This window comes from Phyllobates terribilis, unplaced genomic scaffold, assembly GCF_046119375.1.
Source record: "Phyllobates terribilis strain yellow unplaced genomic scaffold, ASM4611937v1 Scaffold_2__4_contigs__length_985480577, whole genome shotgun sequence".
In the NCBI taxonomy this organism is placed as follows: Eukaryota; Metazoa; Chordata; class Amphibia; order Anura; family Dendrobatidae; genus Phyllobates; species Phyllobates terribilis.
This window is the reverse complement of record NW_027362762.1, coordinates 984112785-984137405: the sequence shown is the minus strand read 5'-3', so window position 1 is coordinate 984137405 and position 24621 is coordinate 984112785. Positions and strand designations below refer to the sequence as shown.

Here is a 24621-nt window from a genome sequence, read left to right as displayed (position 1 = left end):
CTCAAAAATCCCTCCCTTGACCCATCCTCTCTGACTAGCTATCACCCCATATCACTTCTCCCCTATGCCTCAAAACTACTGGAACAACACGTCCACTCTGAACTGTCCTCCCACCTCTCCTCCTGCTCCCTCTTCGACCACCTACAATCTGGTTTCTGACCGCACCATTCTACTGAAAATGCACTGACTAAAGTCACCAACGACCTACTAAACGCCAAATCTAAGCGACACTAATCTGTCCTCCTCCTCCTGGACCTGTCATCTACCTTCGACACAGTGGACCATTCCCTCTTACTCCAGACTCTCTCATCTCTCGGCATCACAAACGTGGCCCTATCCTGGATTTCCTCATACCTAACAGACCGGACATTCAGTGTCTCCCACTCACACACCACCTCCTCATCTCACCCCCTATCTGTCGGTGACCCCAAGGTTCAGTTCTAGGACCCCTGCTCTTCTCCATCTACACCTTTGGCCTGGGACAGCTCATAGAGTCTCATGGCTTTCAGTATCACCTCTATGCTGATGACACACAGATCTACCTCTCTGGACCCGATATCACCTCCTTACTAACCAGAATTCCACAATGTCTGTCCGCTATTTCATCCATCTTCTCTGCTAGATTTCTAAAACTTAGCATGGACAAAACAAAATTTATCATCTTTCCACCATCTCATTCAACCCACCAACTGACCTACAGTACAGACCAAAAGTTTGGACACACCTTCTCATTTAAATATTTTTCTGTATTTTCATGACTATGAAAATTGTCCATTCACACTGAAGGCATCAAAACTATGAATTAACACATGTGGAATTATATACTTAACAAAAAAGTGTGAAACAACTGAAAATATGTCTTATATTCTAGGTTCTTCAAAGTAGCCACCTTTTACTTTGATGACTGCTTTGCACACTCTTGGCATTCTCTTGATGAGCTTCAAGAGGTAGTCACCAGAAATGGTCTTCACTTCACAGGTGTGCCCTGTCAGGTTTAATAAGTGGGATTTCTTGCCTTATAAATGGGGTTGGGACCATCAGTTGTGTTGTGCAGAAGTCTGGTGGATACACAGCTGATAGTCCTACTGAATAGACTGTTAGAATTTGTATTATGGCAAGAAAAAAGCAGCATACAAAGCCATTCACAACCTGTCTCCTCCATATATCTCTGACCTAGTCTGCCGTACATAAATGCAATTTTAAAGGCCAAGTCATTGCATCCCATACAAGTCATCAGGTCTATACCAACTGGCCAGTTCCTTAGGGCTCGACACATATGCTCAACTGATGCATTGTTTGAAAAGCAAGACGTTGACTTGAAAAAGCGATTCATGGTTCGTCATTATCGGAATGATGGTATTCAGCATGGTTATGAAAGAGCTAAATCCACCAGTAGGGATGAACTTCGAAGACCTAAAATTAAAAAACAGGATCAGAAAGTGAGATTTATTACCCCCTATCACGCTCAGTGGAGGGATATGTATGATGTTCTGGCGAGATACTGGTAAATCTTGCTTTCCGACCCTGTTTTAAAAGGGGTCATATCATCTAAACCAGGGGTCTCAAACTCGGCTGGGTATATGGGCCGCACATGGAAAAAATTTTAATTTGGGGGGCCCCATTCTTTGTTCAATGTGACATTTTTAGTGATACCATTTTTTTTGTATACACCTTTTGAACATTTTTGCCGTGTTTATTTTTTTATGGCTTGGGTCGTTATGGATGTGGCGATAATAAACGTGCACTTTTTTGTGTTTACTTTAGTTTACATATAAAACAGTATTTTTAGTGCCCAATATTTTTTCATGCTTTATTTTATTTTTTATTTTTTTTACAATTTTATTTCCCCCAATTGGCCACATACAGTAATATTGTCTTACAATTAGCATCATATAGTAATAATAGAAAACATCTTGTAGTAATGTTCCCCATCCAAGTCCCCATCTTGTACTAATGTGCCCCATCCAGGTCCCCATCCTGTGGCTATGTGCCCCATCCAGGTCCCCATCCTGTGGCAACGTTCCCCATCCTGGCGCCCATCTTGTACTAATGTGCCTCATCCAGGTCCCCATCTTGGGGCTATGTGCCCCATCCAGGTCCCCATCCTGTGGCAATGTTCCCCATCCAGGTCCCCATCTTGTGGCTCTGGTCCCCATCTTGTGGCTCTGTGCCCCATCCAGGTCCCCATTATGTGCCCCATCCAGGTCCACATCTTGAGGCTATGTGCCCCATCCAGGTCCACATCTTGAGGCTATGTGCCCCATCCAGGTCCACATCTTGAGGCTCTGTGCCCCATCCAGGTCCCCATCCTGTGGCTATGTGCCCCATCCAGGTCCCCTCTTGTGGCTATGTGCCCCATCCAGGTCCCCAACTTGTGGCTATGTGCCCCATCCAGGTCCCCTCTTGTGGCTATGTGCCCCATCCAGGTCCCCTCTTGTGGCTCTGTGCCCCATCCAGGTCCCCATCTTGTGGCTATGTGCCCCATCCAGGTCCCCTCTTGTGGCTCTGTGCCCCATCCAGGTCCCCATCTTGAGGCTCTGTGCCCCATCCAGGTCCCCATCCTGTGGCTATGTGCCCCATCCAGGTCCCCTCTTGTGGCTATGTGCCCCATCCAGGTCCCCATCTTGTGGCTATGTGCCCCATCCAGGTCCCCTCTTGTGGCTATGTGCCCCATCCACGTCCCCTCTTGTGGCTCTGTGCCCCATCCAGGTCCCCATCTTGTGGCTATGTGCCCCATCCAGGTCCCCATGTTATGGCTCTGGTCCCCATCTTGTGGCTCTGTGCCCCATCCCGGTCCCCATGTTGTGGCTCTGTGCCCCATCCAGGTCCCCATCCTGTGGCTATGTGCCCCATCCAGGTCCCCTCTTGTGGCTCTGTGCCCCATCCCGGTCCCCATGTTGTGGCTCTGTGCCCCATCCAGGTCCCCATCTTGTGGCTATGTGCCCCATCCAGGTCCCCTCTTGTGGCTATGTGCCCCATCCAGGTCCCCTCTTGTGGCTCTTTGCCCCATCCAGGTCCCCTCTTGTGGCTCTGTGCCCCATCCAGGTCCCGATCTTGTGGCTATGTGCCCCATCCAGGTCCCCTCTTGTGGCTCTGTGCCCCATCCAGGTCCCCTCTTGTGGCTATGTGCCCCATCCAGGTCCCCATCTTGTGGCTCTGTGCCCCATCCAGGTCCCTTCTTGTGGCTCTGTGCCCCTATCCAGGTCCCCTCTTGTGGCTCTGTGCCCCATCCAGGTCCCCTCTTGTGGCTATGTGCCCCATCCAGGTCCCCTCTTGTGGCTCTGTGCCCCATCCAGGTCCCCTCTTGTGGCTATGTGCCCCATCCAGGTCCCCATCTTGTGGCTCTGTGCCCCATCCAGGTCCCCTCTTGTGGCTCTGTGCCCCATCCAGGTCCCCTCTTGTGGCTCTGTGCCCCATCCAGGTCCCCTCTTGTGGCTATGTGCCCCATCCAGGTCCCCTCTTGTGGCTCTGTGCCCCATCCAGGTCCCCTCTTGTGGCTCTGTGCCCCATCCAGGTCCCCTCTTGTGGCTATGTGCCCCATCCAGGTCCCCTCTTGTGGATCTGTGCCCCATCCAGGTCCCCTCTTGTGGCTCTGTGCCCCATCCAGGTCCCCATCTTGTGGCTATGTGCCCCATCCAGGTCCCCATGTTATGGCTCTGGTCCCCATGTTGTGGCTCTGTGCCCCCTGTGCTGTTCTTCACACATATAAAATAGAAAAAAGATGATTCTCACCTGTCCTCCTTCCTGCAGATGTGGCCCGCAGGCACCACAGAGTCCGACCCCTTGACGATCCCGACCTGGTCCAGGAGGAGCCGCCGACAGCAGCGCTGCATTGCCGCACAGAGACTGTCTCCCAGCACAGCATTTTCAATGTCAGCCGCCGGCCAATCAGAGGCCAGCAGCTGACATCTGCATATGGCAATGACGTCATACTCGCTGCGCCAACATGCAGATATCAGCTGCTGGCCTCTGATTGGCCAGCGGCTGGCATTGGAAATGCAGTGCTGGGAAACAGTCTCTGTGCGGCAATTCAGTGCTGCTGTCGGCAGCTCCTCCTGGACCAGGTCGGGATCGTCAAGGGGTCTGTGCCTGCGGGCCGCATAAAGCAGCCTCAGGGGCCGCATGCGGCCCGCGGGCCGCGTGTTTGAGACCCCTGATCTAAACCATCTGTTACACCAAAAAAGTCAAAAACTTTGACCGATATGTCAAAGTCACCATATCCCTCTGTCTCCATATAATCCACTTGTTGGTAACTTAAACAGGGATGCTTCTCATGTGGGTCTTGTGGTGCATGTCCCCAAATTGATAGATCGAAAGATTTTTTTGATTCATCAAAGAACAAAATATTTAAGAGTTTTCAATTTATTAATTGCAGATTGACCGGAATAATCTATTGGGCGATCTGCCCGTGAGAGCTGATTTACGTGGGGCTTACATTCGGGTAAGACTACTCAAACACATTAAAGATATAAAAAAAGTAGAAAAATGTGAAAAACCTAAAGATTTGGTGGTTTTTAAAAAATAGGGAGCATCATCGGCGCAACTGGAGATTATTACGTTTTAGAGGTATTGATAAAGTTAGCCTTGGAGCCCCAGGGGGAAATCTTAAAAAATTATTAGCGCAAAAGGAAATCAAGTGGATTACCACTTTGGATACGGTAAAACCGAGAGGACTCAATGATATGATTAACTTTGCTCCATTTCTGGTGTAAAAACTCACGATGCTGGGGGTATTCATTAAAGCACTATGGAGAATGGTGATCATTATTATTTCATCTGTCATTACTAATCTAATATGCTTCCTTTAATATATGGTGGGAGAGGGGCTCTAAGGGGGATTATTAAATTTACTGTGATGCCTCCAATATTGCATTCAGGTGTTAGAAAATGTATGAATTTTACCGATTTAATATCATGCGGTGTCAGAATATGTATGAATATATTACTGACTTAAAATTGTGCATATCATTGGCTCAACCTGTGCAGCTGCACAGGGGCCCAAGGTGTAAGGGGGCCCATTTCTACCTCCAAAGCAGGTGCAATATTGCATTTTTAGGAGCTCTTGGGCTGCAAAAGGCCCATATATTGTCCTTGCATAGGGGCCCTTTTCTGTCTTTGTCCGCCAGTGTACAACCTAGAATAGAACAGTGAAGAAAGCTTCTATGCAGACTGGTTATTTAAAGGGGTTTTTCGGTACTTTTAAAAATCTGCCAATGTGTCTTAATGATAAACAGAAGCTTCTTTCTAATTAGCTCCTGGTGCTGTTTCTGCCCGTGGGAGGCGCTATCGGTGGCCGCTCACAGGCAGCACGTGACCCCCCGCTGACGTCACATCAAGTGAGGCGTGACTCAGCGCTGGGGTCCCCGTGGTGGCTGCTGGGTTGTGGGCAGGGTTATTACCCGCGGCACACCCAGCATCCACCGCGCGCTTTCCCTATGAATGGGGAGAGGCAGAGCGCGCGGTGGATGCCGGGTGTGACACGCGGGGGGGGGGGGGGGGGTAACCCCATCCACAGCCCAGCAGCCACCGGTGGAACGCAGAAGAGGGACCCTCGGCTGCAGCCTGGACTTGTCGTGACGTCAGCGGATGTCAGAGCCGGCTGCAGCCGGGGGTCATGTGCTGCCTGTGAGCGGCCACCGATAGCGCCTCTCACAGGCAATATCAGCAGCGCAAGGTAATTAGAAAGAAGGTTGTATTTATTATTAAAACACATTGGCATATTTTTTAAAGTACCGGACAACCCCTTTAATAATATTGTGACTGCTGTTTCTTTTCTGTAATTGCTATGGATTTAGGGTTATGGGCAGAGGTTGCCATTTAACAATATGGCGCCCTGGCGCTCTCTGTGGGTGCGTGCCTGTGCTGCCGTGCCTCCGCCCCCTTGCCCTTGGGGATGGCGTGCGGCGAGGCAGCATGGATGCGCCCAGTTACACCGACAGCGCACGGCAATAATAGTTATGCACCCTCTCCACTCGGCTTATGGGCATAATGGGCGGTAAAATGATGATCCATAATAATGGATATATGACTATTGCCATAATTTTGCATATATGATTGCCGCCAAGGTATGATAGGCAGCTGCCTTATCTCCTTCCCCTCCCTCCTGCTATATAGATCAGGAAAGCAGATGGCCTCAGTACCCCCTATGAAGCAGGACGCGAAACGCGCGTAGAGGTACTGGACAGTGTGGTATTGCGAACATGGCACATGGTCTGTATTGTTTTATGGAATGACTGGCTATTAATTAATCCACTACAATTGTTATTTATGCCATGGCAACTATGATATCAATTTATGATGAATATTTATAACTAATTTACTATTGACAATGTCTTGGTAATTGTAAATATAATTATAGCCAGTTTTGCTTGTGTAATCTACATATACTGATATACTACTGCATAACATTGTGTCAGGATGCCATCTATACACCACGCTGCCCTCGGTTTTATATGGGTTTTTTGCGGCGTGTTTTTAGATTCTTTTGGATTGCTGTGTTAAATAAAGAATTTCATATATGTTGATTTCCATGTGACTGATGTCATGTTACTTTGGATAACTTTAATGGGAGTTTATAGAGAATTATGATCAGATCTGGGTTACTCCCCCTATATTACTAATGGATCTGTATATCCTGGTAATGCGAATTAATCTGGCTGGCCTGAGCCTGCACCATATTTTCATGCACCAGAAGCTTCTTTTACTGCATTTTGTCACGGAGCCGCATGACATACTCCATGATGGACACTTCGGGTGAGTTCAGTTCCCCTTCCCAGGATCCTCTTACCAGACCAAGGGGCCCCCGGACTCGTCTGCCATACAGGAGCTTGAAGGGGGAGAACCCCGTTGAGGCCTGTGGTACCTCTCTGTAAGCAAAGAGCAGGTGTGGAAGGTACTGCCCCAGTCGCGCCCATGGGACTCGACCAGCATCTTAAGCATCTGCTTAAGGGTACCATTGAATCCTTCACACAAACCATTGGTCTGTGGGTGATACGACCTCGGTACCAGGTGCTGCACCTGCATTTTCTTACAGAGAGCTTCCATTAGGCGAGACATGAACTGAGTCCCCAGGTCCATAAGCATCTCCTTGGGAAATCCTACTAGTGAAAACATGGCCAGCAAGCCATCTGCTACCTTCTCAGCCCTAATGGAGGACAGAGCTACCGCCTCCGGGTACCGGGTAGCATAGTCTACCACAGTAAGGATGAACGGCTTTCCAGAGCTGCTGGGGATGGCCAGCGGGCCAAAGATGTCCAGAGCAATCCTCTGAAACAGCTCCTCTATCACTGGCTAAGTGTTCAGGGGGGCTTTGGGAGCCGGCCCTGACTTTCCCACTCTTTGACGCGTGATACAGGAGCGGCAGTAGTTAGCAACATCTGTCCCCATTTTGGGGCCAATAGAAGTGGTGGGACAGCCGGGCCTTGGTTTTTCTGATCCCCAAGTGTCCGGCCAGCAAAATCTCATGAGCAATCGGCAACAGCTCCTCCCTAAACCAGCTGTCTTTCCCTCAGCCACTCCTGTTGGGGTTTACCTGGAACCGTCTCCTGGTACAACCTCCCCTGGTCCCAGAATACTCTTTCCTTATCAGACTCGGACATGTGCTTCTCTGCGAGGTCCCAATCTCCCTGGAACCATCTGGGACCTGCTCTGGGTCTGCAGCCGGTCCTCTTATCCCACTTGGGTGATGAGGGCCTAGAAGGCAGAGCATCACCTGCATTCTGGGCACTCTGACTACGGGTGACAGTGGCTATGTAGGCCGTCTCCCCGGGGGATAACAAACCTTCCCCATCAGCCTGTCAGGCTGTGGGTACCACCTCCCCAATACCTCAGGAGCTGTGCTAATCATGAGGCAGCTACCACCGGTCATGTCAGAGTCCATCGTGACACTGGTCAGCTGCACAGGACCACCTGCTTCATGATCTCCGTGCCTGCTCCCGTCGCCCTTAGCACTCATGCTGGCTCTTTTTAGGGGATCCTCAGCAACATCACCCTGCGCATGACGTGGCTGAGCTCTCCTGTACCACAAGACAAATTATCATCATGCATCATATTAACATTCACCTAGTAAGGCAGGACAAAGTGTCTCAAGAAGGCAACAATTACCTGCTTCTATTCAAAAGAAATAGAAATAAATGGTCCCAGTACATAACCAACCAAGGTAAAAATGACATCAGCAAACTGATACGATCTGGGTGGGAAGGTCCATGGATATTGCTTCCTTCACACCCTGAAAACGCTAACCAGCAGTCACCCCAGAGGTGGCCGGTCACAATGAATGGTCCAATTCTGAGGGTAACCCGGCTCTTCTCAATACCCCTGTGTTGGGAAGTTAAATAATAGTGGGGAGGTGAAAAGTAGATATGAACGAATGTTTCAATATTCGATTTGGATTACGATCGCCCAATTTGCAATATTTGCCGATTTATTCATCGAATGTTCATCGAACGTTACCGAACGCCATAGGATTCAATGGGTGGGCCAAAAAAAACGCATACACAACACCTTCAAACGTGCCCATAAACTGCCAAAACACATCAAATTAGGGGTAGACACCTGGAAAATGCCATCAATTGACCCAGAGTACAAGTACTATAATTATTATTACTATTAAAGCTACATTTATTCCGTAGCGCTTTACATGTGAAAAGGAGTCACCGTCCGTGACTCATCGACTGGTATAAGAGGAGAGAGGACCCTGCCCGCGAGGGCGCACAAACAATCTAGAAAGGATGGGTGAGGATACAGTAGGTCAGGGTACAGCTAGTCGTGCAGCGGTATACTGGACCGAGGGTTATCGCAGATTGTACGCTTGCCACATGAAGTGGGTCTTCAGATTCCTTTGCAAGGTTTGCACTGTAGGTGAGAGTCTGATGTGTTGTGGTACAGAGTTACACAGTAGGGGAGATGAATGGGACAAATCTTGTATACGATTGTGGTAAGAACAGATAAGAGGGAAGTAGGTCTTGGAAGGATGGGAGGTTGCGTGCAGGTAACTAGTACAGGGAAACTAGGTCACACATGTATGGAGGAGACAGGTTTTGGATGGCTTGGTACGCCAAAGTTAGGCTTTTGAACTAGAGTCCCTGGGCAACAGGGAGCCAGCGCAGGGATTGACTGAGGGGAGAAGTCTGGGAATAGCGGGGTGACAGGTGGATTAATCGACCAGCACAGTTTAGGATAGATTGGTGGGGTGTGAGAGTGGTAGAAGGGAGGTCACAGAGCAGGAGCTTGTACTAGTTGAGGCGGGAGATGATGAGGGCGTGCATTGGTGTTTCTAGATCAATCTCCCTGGAACCGTCTGGGACCTGCTCTGGGTCCGCAGCCAGTCCTCTGATCCCACTTGGGTGATGAGCACCTACAAGGCAGAGCATCACCTGCATTCTGGGCACTCTGACTATGGGTGACAGTGGCTATGTAGGCTTTTTCCCCGGGGGATAACAAACCTTCCTCAACAGCCTGACAGGCTGTGGGTACCATCTCCCCATCCTCCCCAATACCTCAGGAGCCGTGCCAATCATGAGGCAGCTACCACCGGCCATGTCACAGTCCATCGTGAAACTGGTCAGCTGCACAGGACCACCTGCTTCATAATCTCCGTGCCTGTTCTCATCGCCCTTAGCACTCATGCTGGCTCTTTTTAGGGGATCCCCAGCAACATCACCCTGCGCTTGACGTGGCTGAGCTCTCCTGTACCACAAGACAAATTATCATCATTGTCAGGGAAATATTAATGTCAGGAAAATGTTCTTCCATATCTGCCTGACATAGATGTTCACCCACTTCCTGTTATGATCTGCAACAAGTACTAAGGAAAGAAAGGGGAAAGCCATCCCTACAGTAAGACTAAGCTGAATCCCTACGATGTAGCGGGCTGCCTGTTCCTAGCGAACAGACCCGCCTTAGTCCTACGCTAGTCTGAACGAAGACCTATAGCATAAGGGAAGGAAAAGTTATAGCGCTCAGAATAAAGCAATGCAAAAAAAATATTTTTTCTATAAAATAGTTTTATTGTGTAAAAGCGCCAAAACATAAAAAAAATATACAGTAAGTGTAGTATCGCTGTAAATGTACTGACCCGAAGAATAACGCTGCCTGATCACTTTTACCACACGCAGACCGGCATAAAAAAAAACCTCAAAAAACTATTCCTGAATTGTTGGTTTTTGTTAATTTTACCTCCCAAAAAACGGAATAGAAAGCGATCAAAAAATGTCACGTACCCAAAAATGGTACCAATAAAAATGTCAACTCGTCCCGCAAAAAACAAACTGTCACATGACTCTGTCGGCCGAAATATGGAAAAATTATAGCTCTCAAAATATGGCGATGCAAAAACTAGATTTTGCAAAAAAAAGCGTCTCTTAGTGTGTGACAGCTGTCAGTCATAAAAACCCGATATAAATCTTGTATCTCTGTAATCGCACCGACCCGAAGAATAAAGTAATCTCATCATTTATACTGCACGAGGAATGGCGTAAAAAATAAATAAAACCAATTCTTCACCTGCTACTGATTTGTTTATTATGTCCCCAAAGATCCCAGTAAGGCTCTGCTCACATTTATCCTGCGCTCTACGCTGAGCGCTTCCACCAGAGTTTTCGTGTAAATCTCTGAAATATGTGATTCAGACAGAACCCATGACGGAAGATTCCCTGTAATGAGGCAGATATAGGTCACTGTGGATGCCATCTGGCCTGTGATCCCACGGTGTCAGTTTTTTTAGGCGTGCATAAAAGTGCGGTTGGCCACAGTTTTGTGCACTTCTGAAAAAAAGGACACCGCTAAACAGAGGCCAGACGGAGTCCAGAGTAACTCTGCTGCCTCATTACAGTGAATGGATCCCGCAGGGGTTTCATCTGAATTACATCACTTGGAAATTTAGATGGAAACCCCGATGTAAGTGCTCAGCCTAGAGCACCGGATAAATGTTACGTAAAATGTTCCCAATAAAAGCTTCAACTCAGTCCTCAAAAAAAGCTAGTCCCCACTCAGGTCCGTCATCTGTTAAAATATAAGGGACTTCCAAGTTACTGGTAGCAGAAAGGCTCTGGAAAAGCAAAATGGCCCTTGCCCCCCAAAAGAAATTCAGAAAATGTTGTGCTCCCAAATCCAAATGCCTATTCTACAATAATTTGTTCTCCAATTGTTAAATAGCACTCCGTCCCCCCCAGATCTCGCCGTACGGCTGAGCGGTACGATACAGCCACATATGGGGTATTGACACTTTTAGAAGAAATTGTGTGACACATTTCGGCACCATTTTTACCCATTGCCCTGTGTGAAAATGTAAAATCTGAGGGTAAAACATTTTTGTGTGGTAAAAATATAATTATGGTTTCTTCACTGCCCAATGGTATAAATTTAAAAATTTAAAAATACTCACTACTCCCCTAGATGAATTCCTTGAGAGGTGTAGTTTACAAAATGGGGTCACTTGTGGGGGTTTCTGCTGTTTCGGCATGTCAGCGACTCTTCAAATGTGACATGGTGTCTGCCACCTATCCCAGCCAACATAGCGCTCCTTTCTCTTCCAAACCCTGCCGTACACCAAAGCAGTGGTTTTCCCCCACATATGGGGTATCAGCGTACTCAGGAGAAATTGCACAACAAATTTCATGGTGCAATTTATCCTGTTACCCTTATGATAATGCAAAATTAGGGGATGAAAAACATTTTTTGTGGGAAAAATGTGACAATTTTATTTTTATGGCTCAATATTATAAACTTCTGTGAAGCAGCTGGGGGTGCAAGGTGCTCACCACACATCTAGATAAGTTCCCTAAGGGGTCTAGTTTCCAAAATGGTGGCACTTGTGGGGGGTTTCCACTGTTTAGGCACATCAGGGGTTCTCCAAATGCGACATGGCGTCTGCTAATTATTCAAGCAAACTTTACATTCAAAAAGTCAAATGCCGCTCCTTCCCTTCCAAACCCTGCAGTGCGCCCAAACAGTGGTTTGCCTCCACATATGGGGTATCGGCGTGTTCAGGAGAAATTGCACAATAAATTTCATGGTGCAATTTATCCTGTTACCCTTATGATAATGCAAAATTAAGGGATGAAAAATGTTTTTGTGGGAAAAATGTGAAAATTTTATTTTTACAGGTCAATATTATAAACTTCTGTGAAGCACCTTGGGGTTCAAGGTGCTCACCACACATCTAGATAAGTTCCCTAAGGGGTCTAGTTTCCAAAAAGGTGTTATTTGTGAGGGGTTTCCATTGTTTAGGCACATCAGGGGCTCCCCAACGCAACATGGCATCTGCTAATTATTCAAACAAATTTTACATTCAAAAAGTCTAATGGCGCTCCTTCCCTTCCGAACCCTGCAGTGCGCCCCAACAGTGGTTTTCCCTCACATATGGGGTATCAGCGCGCTCAAGAGAAATTGCACAAAAAATTTTGGGGTCCATTTTTTCCTGTTACCCCTGCGAAAATAAAAAAAATTGGGTCTAAAGTAACATTTTTGTGAAAAAAGTTAAATGTTAATTTTTTTCTTCCACATTCCAAAAATTCCTGTGAAGCACCTGAAGGGTTAATAAAGTTCTTGAATGTGGTTTTGAGCACCTTGAGGGGTGCAGTTTTTAGAATGGTGTCACTTTTGGGTATTTTCTGTCATAAAGACCCCTCAAAGTGACTTCAAATGTGATGTGGTCCCTAAAAAAATGTTTTTGTAAATTTTGTTGGAAAAATGAGAAATCGCTGGTCAACTTTTAACCCTTATAGCTCCCTAACAAAAAAAAATTTTGGTTCCAAAATTGTGCTGATGTAAAGTAGACATGTGGGAAATGTTATTTATTAACTATTTTGTGTGACACATCTCTCTGATTAAAGGGCAAGAAAATTCAAAGTTTGAAAATTGCAAAATTTTCAAAATTTTCGCCAAATTTCAGATTTTTTCACAAATAAATGCAAGTGATATCGAATAAATTTTACCACTATCATGAAGTACAATATGTCACGAAAAAACAATCTCAGAATCAGGGGGATCCGTTGAAGCGTTCCAGAGAAATTACTTCATAAAGTGACAGTGGTCAGAATTGAAAAAATTGGCCCTGTCACGAAGGCAAAAACAGGCTCTGGTGCGAAGTGGTTAAACAAGTCAGGCATTAACGGCAATGGGTAGGAATTGCATACGGTAATCTTATTAATTTCACGAAAATCCAGACATGGACGTAAACTGCCGTCCTTTTTTTTAACAAAGAAAAATCCAACTGCCACAGGCGACTTAGAAGGTCTAATGTGACCAGCAGCCAGGCTAGTCTGTAGGTATTCCTCCAAAGCCTTTCTCTCAGGGATAGTCAGATTAAACCAGCGACTCTTGGGAAGAGTAGCTCCCGGAAGAAACTCAATGGCGCAATCATAGTCCCTATGAAGAGGTAAAACTTGCGACTCCTCCTCCGAAAAAATCCTCCAAAAATCTTGAATAGGTACAGGTAATTCCCCTTTTTCCACAGCCGCAATGCGACCAGTACAACATTTATCATAGCACTTCGGACTCCAAGACTTAATCACATTAGTAGACCAGTCCAATAAAGGATTGTGCAGTTTTAACCAAGGCAATCCTAGAACAACTGGAGAGGGCAAATTATCCAAAACAACCAAGTCCAAAATTTCTTGGTGAACTCCATTTTTAGTGAGGGGAAATGCAGCAACCTTGTGAGTAATACATTTCAAAGGAGTGTTATCAATTGCAATCACAGAAATAGGTGATGACAAAGGTTTGGATTTCAATTTAAGTTTTTCCAAAAACCCTTTATCAATCACATTAAGTGTTGAACCACAATCCACAAATACCTGAAATTCAATCAAATTTTACTGCAGAGTAGTACTCCCAGAAAGAAATAGTCCTGCAGAGCGTAAACAAGCTATACGGGCGTAACTGACCTTTTTTTTTTCTTTACTCAAAAGACGCTCACAATACTTAATCAAATGGTCAGCTTTACCACAATAAAGACACAATCCCTTGGCGAACCTCCGGTCTCTTTCCTGAGAGCGGAGTGACATTGCCCCAACCTCCATCGGTTCTCCGCCGTCTGAGCAGATTTTCTGGGGACTAGGACCTGGCATTACAGGAGTCTTTACCTCATTCTGCCTAGATCTCAGCCTCCTATCCACACGAACAGCTAATTTCATGGCATGCTACAGAGTCTCAGGTGCGGGGAATGCAATTAGCAAATCCTTAACCCTTTCACTCAGACCAGCAAGAAATAAATATTTCAGAGCAGGATCATTCCATTTAACTTCTGAAGCCCATCTTCTAAAGTGTGTGCAATAATTTTCAACATCATCTGACCCCTGATTCAAACACCTGCATTCTGCCTCAGCAGATGAGATTCGATCAGGATCGTCATATAATAGACCCATAGCAGAAAAAAATTCTTCTACCGACCTTAAGCACGGATCATTAGGCTGGAGAGAAAAGGCCCACCCCGTGGTTCATTGCGCAAAAGTGACATAATAAAACCAATGCGCTGTGATTCATTCCCAGGGGACCTTGGTCTCAAACGAAAATATAACAAACAAGCATTTTTAAAGGAAAAAAAATCTTGGTGTTTACCATAAAAAACATCAGGCAGTCCTACCTTGGGTTCGACAAAATGCACTCCAGAACAGCTACTCACGTGTTGCTGGAGCTCGGCCACCTCCAGAGACAATCCCTGCAAGCGTTGAGCCAAATCCTGGGTGGAAGCCATACTGGTCCCCGAATTTCTTTCCTTTTAGTTTTTTGGGCTGGACTTACTGTTATAATCTGCAACAAGTACTAAGGAAAGAAAGGGGAAAGCTGTCCCTACAGTAAGACTAAGCTGAATCCCTACGATGTAGCGGGCTGCCTGTTCCTTGCGAACAGACCCGCCTTAGTCCTTGGCTAGTCTGAACGAAGACCTATAGCATAAAGGAAGGAGTCCCTAAAAGAACTAAGGACTGGAACAAAAATGGGACACCTCCTGAACAGAGAAGATTGTTGCAGAACACAAAAAGATAAACTGACAAAAAAGTACTAGAGGTCCCAGAAGGACCAAGCGAACTGACAGAGATAGACACAGAAGCACCTGGCTAGCAAAACAGTCAAACAACACTGAAGTCCAGCAAAGCCAAAAGGGCGGAGCTGGAATATAAAGGCAGATGGTCATGTGACCGCAAAACACAAGATGGAAAAAACAAACAGGAGGGTTCTAACACCTCCCTTATTCTCCTTCTGCTCAGCACAAAAGCCCCAATTAACACACACCAGAGAACTAGCTTGCACAAACAAAGGCCAGCCAAGGAGTGTTATAACTTCACTTAGAAGCAAGCATCTTGTCCCTGGCACACACGAGGGGTAATTACTAGCAGGGTTGCACCAATTTGCGTGTAACTGGGAAAGTTGCTTTCCCAAGCTTCAAAGAGAGTTTAACAGAAATGACTAGCCGCGCCGACTGCAAAATGAAATATGAAATATTGTGAGTTCCATAAGTCTGACAGTAACGGGACCCATATGTTTAGTGACCAAATCAGCCCAGGAATGTATATGCAGGTTTCCAGGGCTGTAAGCAAAATCAGGGAGCTGTAGCGCAAAAACACCAGAATAGCAGACTGCAGCTATGCGGTATGTGGTCTCCAACTGAAGATAAAATCATAACGGAAAACATGTCGTCGTTTGCAAGCTTCTGCGATCAACGAGCGATGAGTTATTGCAGAAATTAGCGTTTTTAATAAAAATATACAGGCTGGAGACCAGCCCACATGATGTCACCACAGGGGTTGTGTGGGCAGATCTCCCCATAGGTATAAGAGAACCCATGGAGAATAGAGGAGCACTCATTGCCAGGGGGGAATAAGAATTATAAGCAACGGGTCGCGTTCGATAACGCTCAAATCAACTGGGGAGCCCCTCCTCCACCTATTCTGATTCGTCCCTGCGAACTGTATAGTGTAAGTTGTCTTCTTTTATCCTGTTTATTTTATGTAACTGCTTATGTATTTTAATGTCTCCTTTGTAACATCCTTGTATATATTTTTCCGAAACACTGCCTCCCTTTTGGATGAAATATAAAATTTAATAGTCCTGTTTCTCTTGTTCTGTCTTCCCCGAAGCCATATACGCTACCAAAACGCAGGCGTCTGGCCTGGCCTGCATTAAATTTCAAACTCGGCCGGTGATGGCAGAGAATAATAATAATTGGGCTATCGTGAAGCTGACAGTGACCGCACGGAGGGCGTTAAACACGGATTCCATGCATTGGAATCCCAGAGGTGTGACGCCATACGCTCACTGGTCGCTTGCCGATATCCAAGTAGTTAGTAATCTGGATCGTGTGCTCGCGATTCCGGACTAAATACAGACAGCGTGACCTCCCCGGTGTCGTCGCTCTGTGTGTTGGAAACCCTGACAATCATGCATCATATTAATATTCACATAATCAACATTTGAGTCACAGGAATTAACCGATCCAAGAGGGTTTTCAGGAATGTAGTGGGCAACCAACTGTCCCAGATCAGTCCCCAATAAAACACTTGTGGGGAGGTTCTCCAACACCCCCACCTCCTTCAAGCCCCTCCCCGCACCCCAGTCTAGGAAAACCTGGGCCATTGGCAAAGGTCGATGAAAACCCCCAATCCCGGTAACAGTCATGGTTTTCCCAAGAATAAGGTCTTCAGGGGACAAAAACTCAGGGTGGATGAGGGTTCGTTCAGCTCCGTTGTCCCTGAGCACCGTAGTGACTTTACCACCCACTGTAATTGATTGCAAATTGTCACAGACCCCCCCAACTGCCCCACCCACAAAAAGAACAGCTGCATTAGGCCCCTGGGCCTTGGATGGGGGGTTCCTCTTATGCCTTTGTGGGCAGGTAAGGCTGATGTGACCAGTTTGGTTGCAGGTATAGCACCGACAGGAGTCAGACACAGGTCGGGTGCTGGAAGATGGGGCTGGCTGGCAGGGGCGCTGGGGGTGGTAGTTGGCTTGCCCCCTTTCAAACTGGCAGCAGCTGACTTCTGCACATCTGGCATATAATTGGCCTCATACGTGTGAGTGATCTGTGCTGCTTTAGCGGCCTCCTTTGGCTCCTGGTCCTGCCCGAACTGTCGCACCTCCACTGGGCAAAGATGAATGAAATGGTCTTTCACCATCAGGTCCTTCAGGTCCTTGAAGGAGGTCACTGACAGTCCTTGGACCCACTGTTCCAAGTTGGTTCTGAGTCCATCCACCACATCGCTACAGCTGTCGTGTGGTCCATGCTGGAGGGCACGGAATTTTTTGAGGCATACCTCAGGTGTCAGCTGGTACTTCTTTATCAGGGTTTGCTTGATGGCCTCATAGTCTTCGTCTTGAGGGAGAGAGGCGAACACCTCCAGAGCTTTGCTTCGGAGCCCTGGGGTTAAGTATCTGGCCCACAGGTCCTCAGGCAGCTCGTACTGCCTGCAGGCCTTTTCAAACCCCCGCAGAAATATGACCAAGTTCCCGTCCTTTTCCATCACAGGAAAATGCACAGGATGGGGTTTAAGGCTGTTGGTACTGCTGGACTCAAGGTTCTGCAGGGTGGGTGTCTCTTTCTGGTTTTGGGCTAACTTCAGCTGGTAGTCTCGCTCCTGGAATTTCAGAATCAGCTGCAGTCGTCCCTCACGATCATCTGCTTCGAGTTGCTCCAAGGTCATCTGCAGGAGGGGGTCCACATTACCCTGAGTGCGGGTATGGCTGGTATCCACTGGTGGGACCTTTGCAGCAATGCCATCCAGGCCTTGGCTGGCCTACCCATCATCAGGGTTCTGCTGGCAGACTGGCTCTGCGGCACCTTGCGCTTGCTTCTTGGCTTTGCCCATACAGTCAATCTGTCTCAGCTCACAGAGGAAGAGTGCCCTTGGACTGCTGTTTATACCAGGAGGCTCTCCAAACGTAGCCATCATTGCCAAACAAAAGATAGGACAGAAAAACAAGAGAGGGGGAGGGGTGTAACTGCTATATGTACAGTAATGTTCCATATAAAAAATAATAAAACACTGAGTCTGATTCCTCAAAACTTTGCACAGAATCTCGCAAGAACCGTGCAAGTTTTCAGTGAAAGGACTGATTTCTCAAACCAGATCACTGATGTTCTGTAATATCCCACCGCTACCACCAATTTGTCAAGATTATCGCAGCCCGGGAAGGTCACACAGAACCACCCGCTGTGATCTCTTGAGCGAACTGCTCTCTGCTGCTTCCTATCATCCGGAAATTACACGATTGGCTGACGATTAACGTAGGAGGTTGCAGGCTGTTTGCATTAACAGGCCAGATATTGGAAATCTAAGAGTGAGCATATGGTATATACACCTCTGGATTCCAACACATGGAATATATGTATATATCCCCTTACGAATCGTTCTAACTTCACAATGACCCAAGAAAGATTATTAGCTGCCCCCATCAGTCGGGTTTTATACAGACTGACTGTATGCCTGGTTCTGGTAGTGTATGGATTCGGGGTGCAGTTTACAGAACAAAAGGAACAGAACTATTACATTTTATATTTAATCCAGAACAATAGGCAGCGTTTATAAAAATATATACAAAAGATTTTACAAAGGGGACAAAACAATACAGAATATACAGTTACATAAAATAAACCAAGAAAACTTACCAGACCTGCTGTCACAGCAATGGCTTCAGGTTTATGGAGGGAGGCTCTCCAGAAAAACGGACAGCACCTACAGTGAACCCACACATCAGCCATTCATGACTCCTATAGCGTTGGACTTTTAAGTTTCAGAAAATTCTGAGATTCCCTAAATGGACTATATCTTCGCTTAGGAGAGTCGCATGTGCTCTATAGACGTCATATTTTGTATCATAATTTTATCTTTGCATAGAGATCAAATATGCCAGGTGTAGCCTCGTCTGTCAGGTCCGTATTCAATTGACAGGATTAATGGTCATCGCTCAGCGATTTGAAACTATGCTTTGCATTTGTCAATTCACTTTCCAAAAATATGATTTGTCTATATATTGGATCAATGCGGTTCATGCAAACCTCCCTTCTTACTTTTCTTGTAAGCACACAAAGGAGAATCCTAGAACTTTATGTTCCTAAAACACTTATCTTGGTCATAAATGTAATCCACATTCCTGAACCCGTTACATTCACAGCCCTCAGACGATGCCAGAACCACAGAACATTTACACACAAATTAGGAAATCAACCATGTACAACTGATCCGAGACGGATCTGTCAGGAGAGGAATGGACGATGGATTCAGCTCTTCCATTTCTTCTTGTAACATGATTTATCTGAGCAGTGGAGGATAATGGGACTCATCTATGTATATGTTGTAATATCCCGACCTCCATGGTTATCTGCACCGAGTACTGTCACACATCTCCAATAATAACCATCTTCTCACGGTTGGATAATTTCTGGTCGTTTATAATCTCCATCGTCCCACATAACGACCTTCATCTGAGCTCATACACATGAAGCAGTCTGAACAATCTCAGCTGCAGTATAAAGCATGGCGGTGGGTCAGAGCAGCAGCCGGTGCCTTTGAAGAGCAGGGTGTGGATGTCTGACACAAATAGACAATGGAGCCACAAATTAGGAGCAAGAGACAAAGAGCGGCAGGGATATGTTCACACAGTCTTTTCGATTCTGCTCACAATGCATATCAGAAACAGCTTCAAATATTCAACTACGATAACTATTGATTCGGATAGGAAACTTTCCTATATGTCACATTGCGCAGCTCTTTCCAGACTTGAAAGTGAAGAAACGTCATTTCTTGAAGTGATTCGGCATTTAAAAAACCCAAAAAACTTAAAATTGGACAACAGAATTGGTGCAAGCAGAAACAATACACCTACACAAAAACAGCATTAAATCAGCACAAAAACAGCATCAAATCAGCACAAAAACTGCATCAAATCAGCATAAAAACAACATCAAATCAGCACAAAAACTGCATCAAATCAGCACAAAAACTGCATCAAATCAGCACAAAAACTGCATCAAATCAGCATAAAAATGAATTTTATTAGGCTATGTTCACACATGTTGGGGTTTTTCAGCGTCACAAATCTGCAGCAAAACCCAATCTCTGGCAGGAAATCAGCTGCGTCAAAACCGCAGGTTTTGCTGCATTTTTTGTGTGTTTTTTCAGCGTTTTTTTCCAATGTCCTTCCGTCTCTATTTGTGCATGTACATAAAGTTCTGTGAAAAAAGAACCCCATTCTATTTTGCAATCAAAAACGCTGGTGGAAATTTTAGTGTGTTTTTTCACCACTCAAAACGCTGAAAGTAGTGACCTGCTCTATTTTCCAAAAACTCAACCAAGGTACAAAATCTGCAAAAAAAAAAAAAAAATTGTGTGAACAGAGAATTCTGGTTTCTCATAGACTTTCCTGGTACTGCAAAACGCAGATGAAAATTTGCATAAAAATCTGCAGCAAAAAATTCTGAAAAACCCAACATGTGTGAACATAGCCTTAACATAGATATTATAGCCTGAAAAATCTGCTTCAGAACTGTGTGCGAATACTGAGCCTCGGAAACAGACACCGACTACAACAGACGCCAATAAACGGTGGAGCTGAGGTCTCGGAGCTGGGTCCTCCTGACAGCCGAGGCCACGTCACCCCCAGGATCTGCCCGTCCACTGCTGGATAACATGGAGGCACTCACGTTACAGAAGGGCCAGAGGACATCGGCCATTGCTGGATTTTTGGGCCGATTACAAATGTTTGTTGGTCGTCAGTGGAAATGAATTTTCCGGAGATGATTTCTTGTGGTCACGGGTGGTCCGGACGCTTGGTGCGTGGACCTGCGTCATGTGAGCGGCAGAGATTTCCTGCGTCTCCGTACTTTACACTCCTCTGACCATACAAGCGTCCACTAAGAGGATGATTACTACCATTCCGAGGACCATGACTCCCATCATCCTTTACTGCACCGGAGGAAAGACCCCTCACCACAGAAGACTGATTCAGCCGAAACTTTTCCAAGGTTTATTCTTTCACAACTCTACAAAAATACAGTTCTATTTAGGGAGTAAAATGAACATGTTTTGAATTTGCCATCAGGACGTTGCGGTCAGGACGTTTGGCCGAGGCCGCGCTCCGCACCAAGGAGACCACGCTCCGCGCCAAGGAGGCTGCGCTCCGCTCGGAGAGGACGCCGCCGTCCGTGTCCAGGAATCCTACAGCTGGGAGTGTAGAAACGCCGGTGTCAGGAGTGTTACAGGCGACATGTGCACAGCCCTCAGCGGCTCCACCATCTGCAGGCAAGGAGTACGGCTGCTGCGTGTCCCGCTGCTCGCAGGGACGTTTGGCACAGGGGGGGGGGGCGTTAGGCAGTGAAATCCTTGGAAGCGACAAGTTTTCTTTTTTTTTTTTTTTAAGGTGCAAATATTTGTCGCAAGTGAAGATAAAAGAGTTTGGGTCACAATTGTCCTGTGCGGCGTCACGGTCATCACAAGGACAATACAAAGTGTGTGACCAACGTGTCCTTCTCACTGGAGTCCTCCACCGCTCAGGACCAGACCCCGCAACTCCCCCGCACTCAGTCCCGTCTCTGAGTCCTCCTGGTCTGTGTCAAGCGAATCGTCATCGCTCTGTCCTCCCAGCATCACCTGCTGCACCGCCAACGTGGCCCCGTCCGATGATAGCGACTGCAGACTGTCTGCTCCGAGACCACCTGTAGCTGAGAGGGTCACAACGTCGCCTGGGGGAGGACAAGTCCAAACATTATACAGCTTAGCGTCCACCACACATACAGAGCCCCACGTAACCATCCACCACACCTACAGAGCCCCATGTAACCATCCACCACACCTACAGAGCCCCACGTAACCATCCACCACACCTACAGAGCCCCACGTAACCATCCACCACACCTACAGAGCCCCGCGTAACCATCCACCACACCTAAAGAGCCCCACTTAACCATCCACCACACCTACAGAGCCCCACATAACCATCCACCACATATACAGAGCCCCACGTAACCATCCACCACATATACAGAGCCCCCACGTAACCATCCACCACACCTACAGAGCCCCACGTAACCATCCACCACACCTACAGAGCCCCACTTAACCATCCACCACACCTACAGAGCCCCACATAACCATCCACCACATATACAGAGCCCCACGTAACCATCCACCACATATACAGAGCCCCACGTAACCATCCACCACACATACAGAGCCCCACGTAACCATCCACCACACCTACAGAGCCCCACGTAACCATCCATCACACCTACAGAGCCCCACGTAATCATCCATCACACCTACAGAGCCCCACGTAACCATCCATCACACCTACAGAGCCCCACGTAACCATCCACCACACCTACAGAGCCCCACGTACCCATCCACACCTACAGAGCCCCACGTAACCATCCACCACACCTACAGAGCCCCACGTAACCATCCACCACACCTACAGAGCCCCACGTAACCATCCACCACATATACAGAGCCCCACGTAACCATCCACCACATATACAGAGCCCCCACGTAACCATCCACCACACCTACAGAGCCCCACGTAACCATCCACCACACCTACAGAGCCCCACGTAACCATCCACCACACCTACAGAGCCCCAAGTAACCATCCACCACACCTACAGAGCCCCATGTAATCATCCATCACACCTACAGAGCCCCACGTAACCATCCACCACACCTACAGAGCCCCACGTAATCATCCATCACACCTACAGAGCCCCACGTAACCATCCACCACACCTACAGAGCCCCACGTAACCATCCACCACACCTACAGAGCCCCACGTAACCATCCACCACACCTACAGAGCCCCATGTAATCATCCATCACACCTACAGAGCCCCATGTAACCATCCACCACACCTGCAGAGCCCCAAGTAACCATCCACCACACCTACAGAGCCCCAAGTAACCATCCACCACACCTACAGAGCCCCACGTAACCATCCACCATACCTACAGAGCCCCATGTAATCATCCATCACACCTACAGAGCCCCACGTAACCATCCACCACACCTACAGAGCCCCACGTAATCATCCATCACACCTACAGAGCCCCACGTAACCATCCACCACACCTACAGAGCCCCACGTAACCATCCACCACACCTACAGAGCCCCATGTAATCATCCATCACACCTACAGAGCCCCATGTAACCATCCACCACACCTACAGAGCCCCATGTAACCATCCACCACACCTACAGAGCCCCAAGTAACCATCCACCACACCTACAGAGCCCCAAGTAACCATCCACCACACCTACAGAGCCCCACGTAACCATCCACCACATCTACAGAGCCCCACGTAACCATCCACCACACCTACAGAGCCCCATGTGATCATCCATCACACCTACAGAGCCCCATGTAATCATCCATCACACCTACAGAGCCCCACGTAACCATCCACCACACCTACAGAGCCCCACGTAACCATCCACCACACCTACAGAGCCCTGCATAACCATCCACCACACCTACAGAGCCCCACGTAACCATCCACCACACCTACAGAGCCCCATGTAATCATCCATCACACCTACAGAGCCCCACGTAACCATCCACCACACCTACAGAGCCCCATGTAATCATCCATCACACCTACAGAGCCCCATGTAATCATCCATCACACCTACAGAGCCCAACGTAACCATCCATCACACCTACAGAGCCCCACGTAATCATCCATCACACCTACAGAGCCCCACGTAATCATCCATCACACCTACAAAGCCCCACGTAACCATCCACCACACCTACAGAGCCCCACGTAACCATCCACCACACCTACAGAGCCCTGCGTAACCATCCACCACACCTACAGAGCCCCATGTAATCATCCATCACACCTACAGAGCCCCACGTAACCATCCACCACACCTACAGAGCCCCACGTAACCATCCACCACACCTACAGAGCCCTGCGTAACCATCCACCACACCTACAGAGCCCCATGTAATCATCCATCACACCTACAGAGCCCCACGTAACCATCCACCACACCTACAGAACCCCATGTAATCATCCATCACACCTACAGAGCCCCACGTAACCATCCACACCTACAGAGCCCCACGTAACCATCCACCACACCTACAGAGCCCCACGTAACCATCCACCACATATACAGAGCCCCACGTAACCATCCACCACACCTACAGAGCCCCACGTAACCATCCACCACACCTACAGAGCCCAATAACCATCCACCACACCTACAGAGCCCCACATAACCATCCACCACACATACAGAGCCCCACATAACCATCCACCACACATACAGAGCCCCAAGTAACCATCCACCACACCTACAGAGCCCCACGTAACCATCCACCACACCTACAGAGCCCCATGTAACCATCCACCACACATACAGAGCCTCGTTGACCATCTGTCACACATACAGAGCCCCCTGACCATCCATCACATATACAGAGCCCCATGTAATCATCCATCACACATACAAAGCTCCGTTGACCATCCGTCACACATACAGAGCCCCCCTGACCATCCGTCACACATACACAGCCCCCTGACCATCCGTCACACATACAGAGCTCCTCTGGCCATCCATCACATATACAGAGCCCCCCGACCAACCAGTGAACAGTGTGAGTAGCTGGTCTTGTTCTAAATACTAT

The 24621-nt window shown here is 47.5% G+C and overlaps 1 protein-coding gene across 3 annotated transcripts in view; it reads right to left on the bottom strand.

Moving 5' to 3' along the window:
• Positions 1 to 19043: 19043 nt before the first annotated feature.
• Positions 19044 to 24621, bottom strand: part of PKNOX1 (PBX/knotted 1 homeobox 1) — an 84014-nt gene continuing 78436 nt past the window's right edge. Inside the window, exon 10 of one of the 3 annotated variants that reach the window (XM_073668827.1) lies at positions 19044 to 21673. In XM_073668827.1, coding sequence (XP_073524928.1) covers positions 21462 to 21673 — 212 coding nt within the window. In that variant the 3' untranslated portion in view covers positions 19044 to 21461. The remainder of the gene's footprint in view (positions 21674 to 24621) is intronic. The other 2 variants (XM_073668825.1, XM_073668826.1) reach the window with 2 other exon arrangements.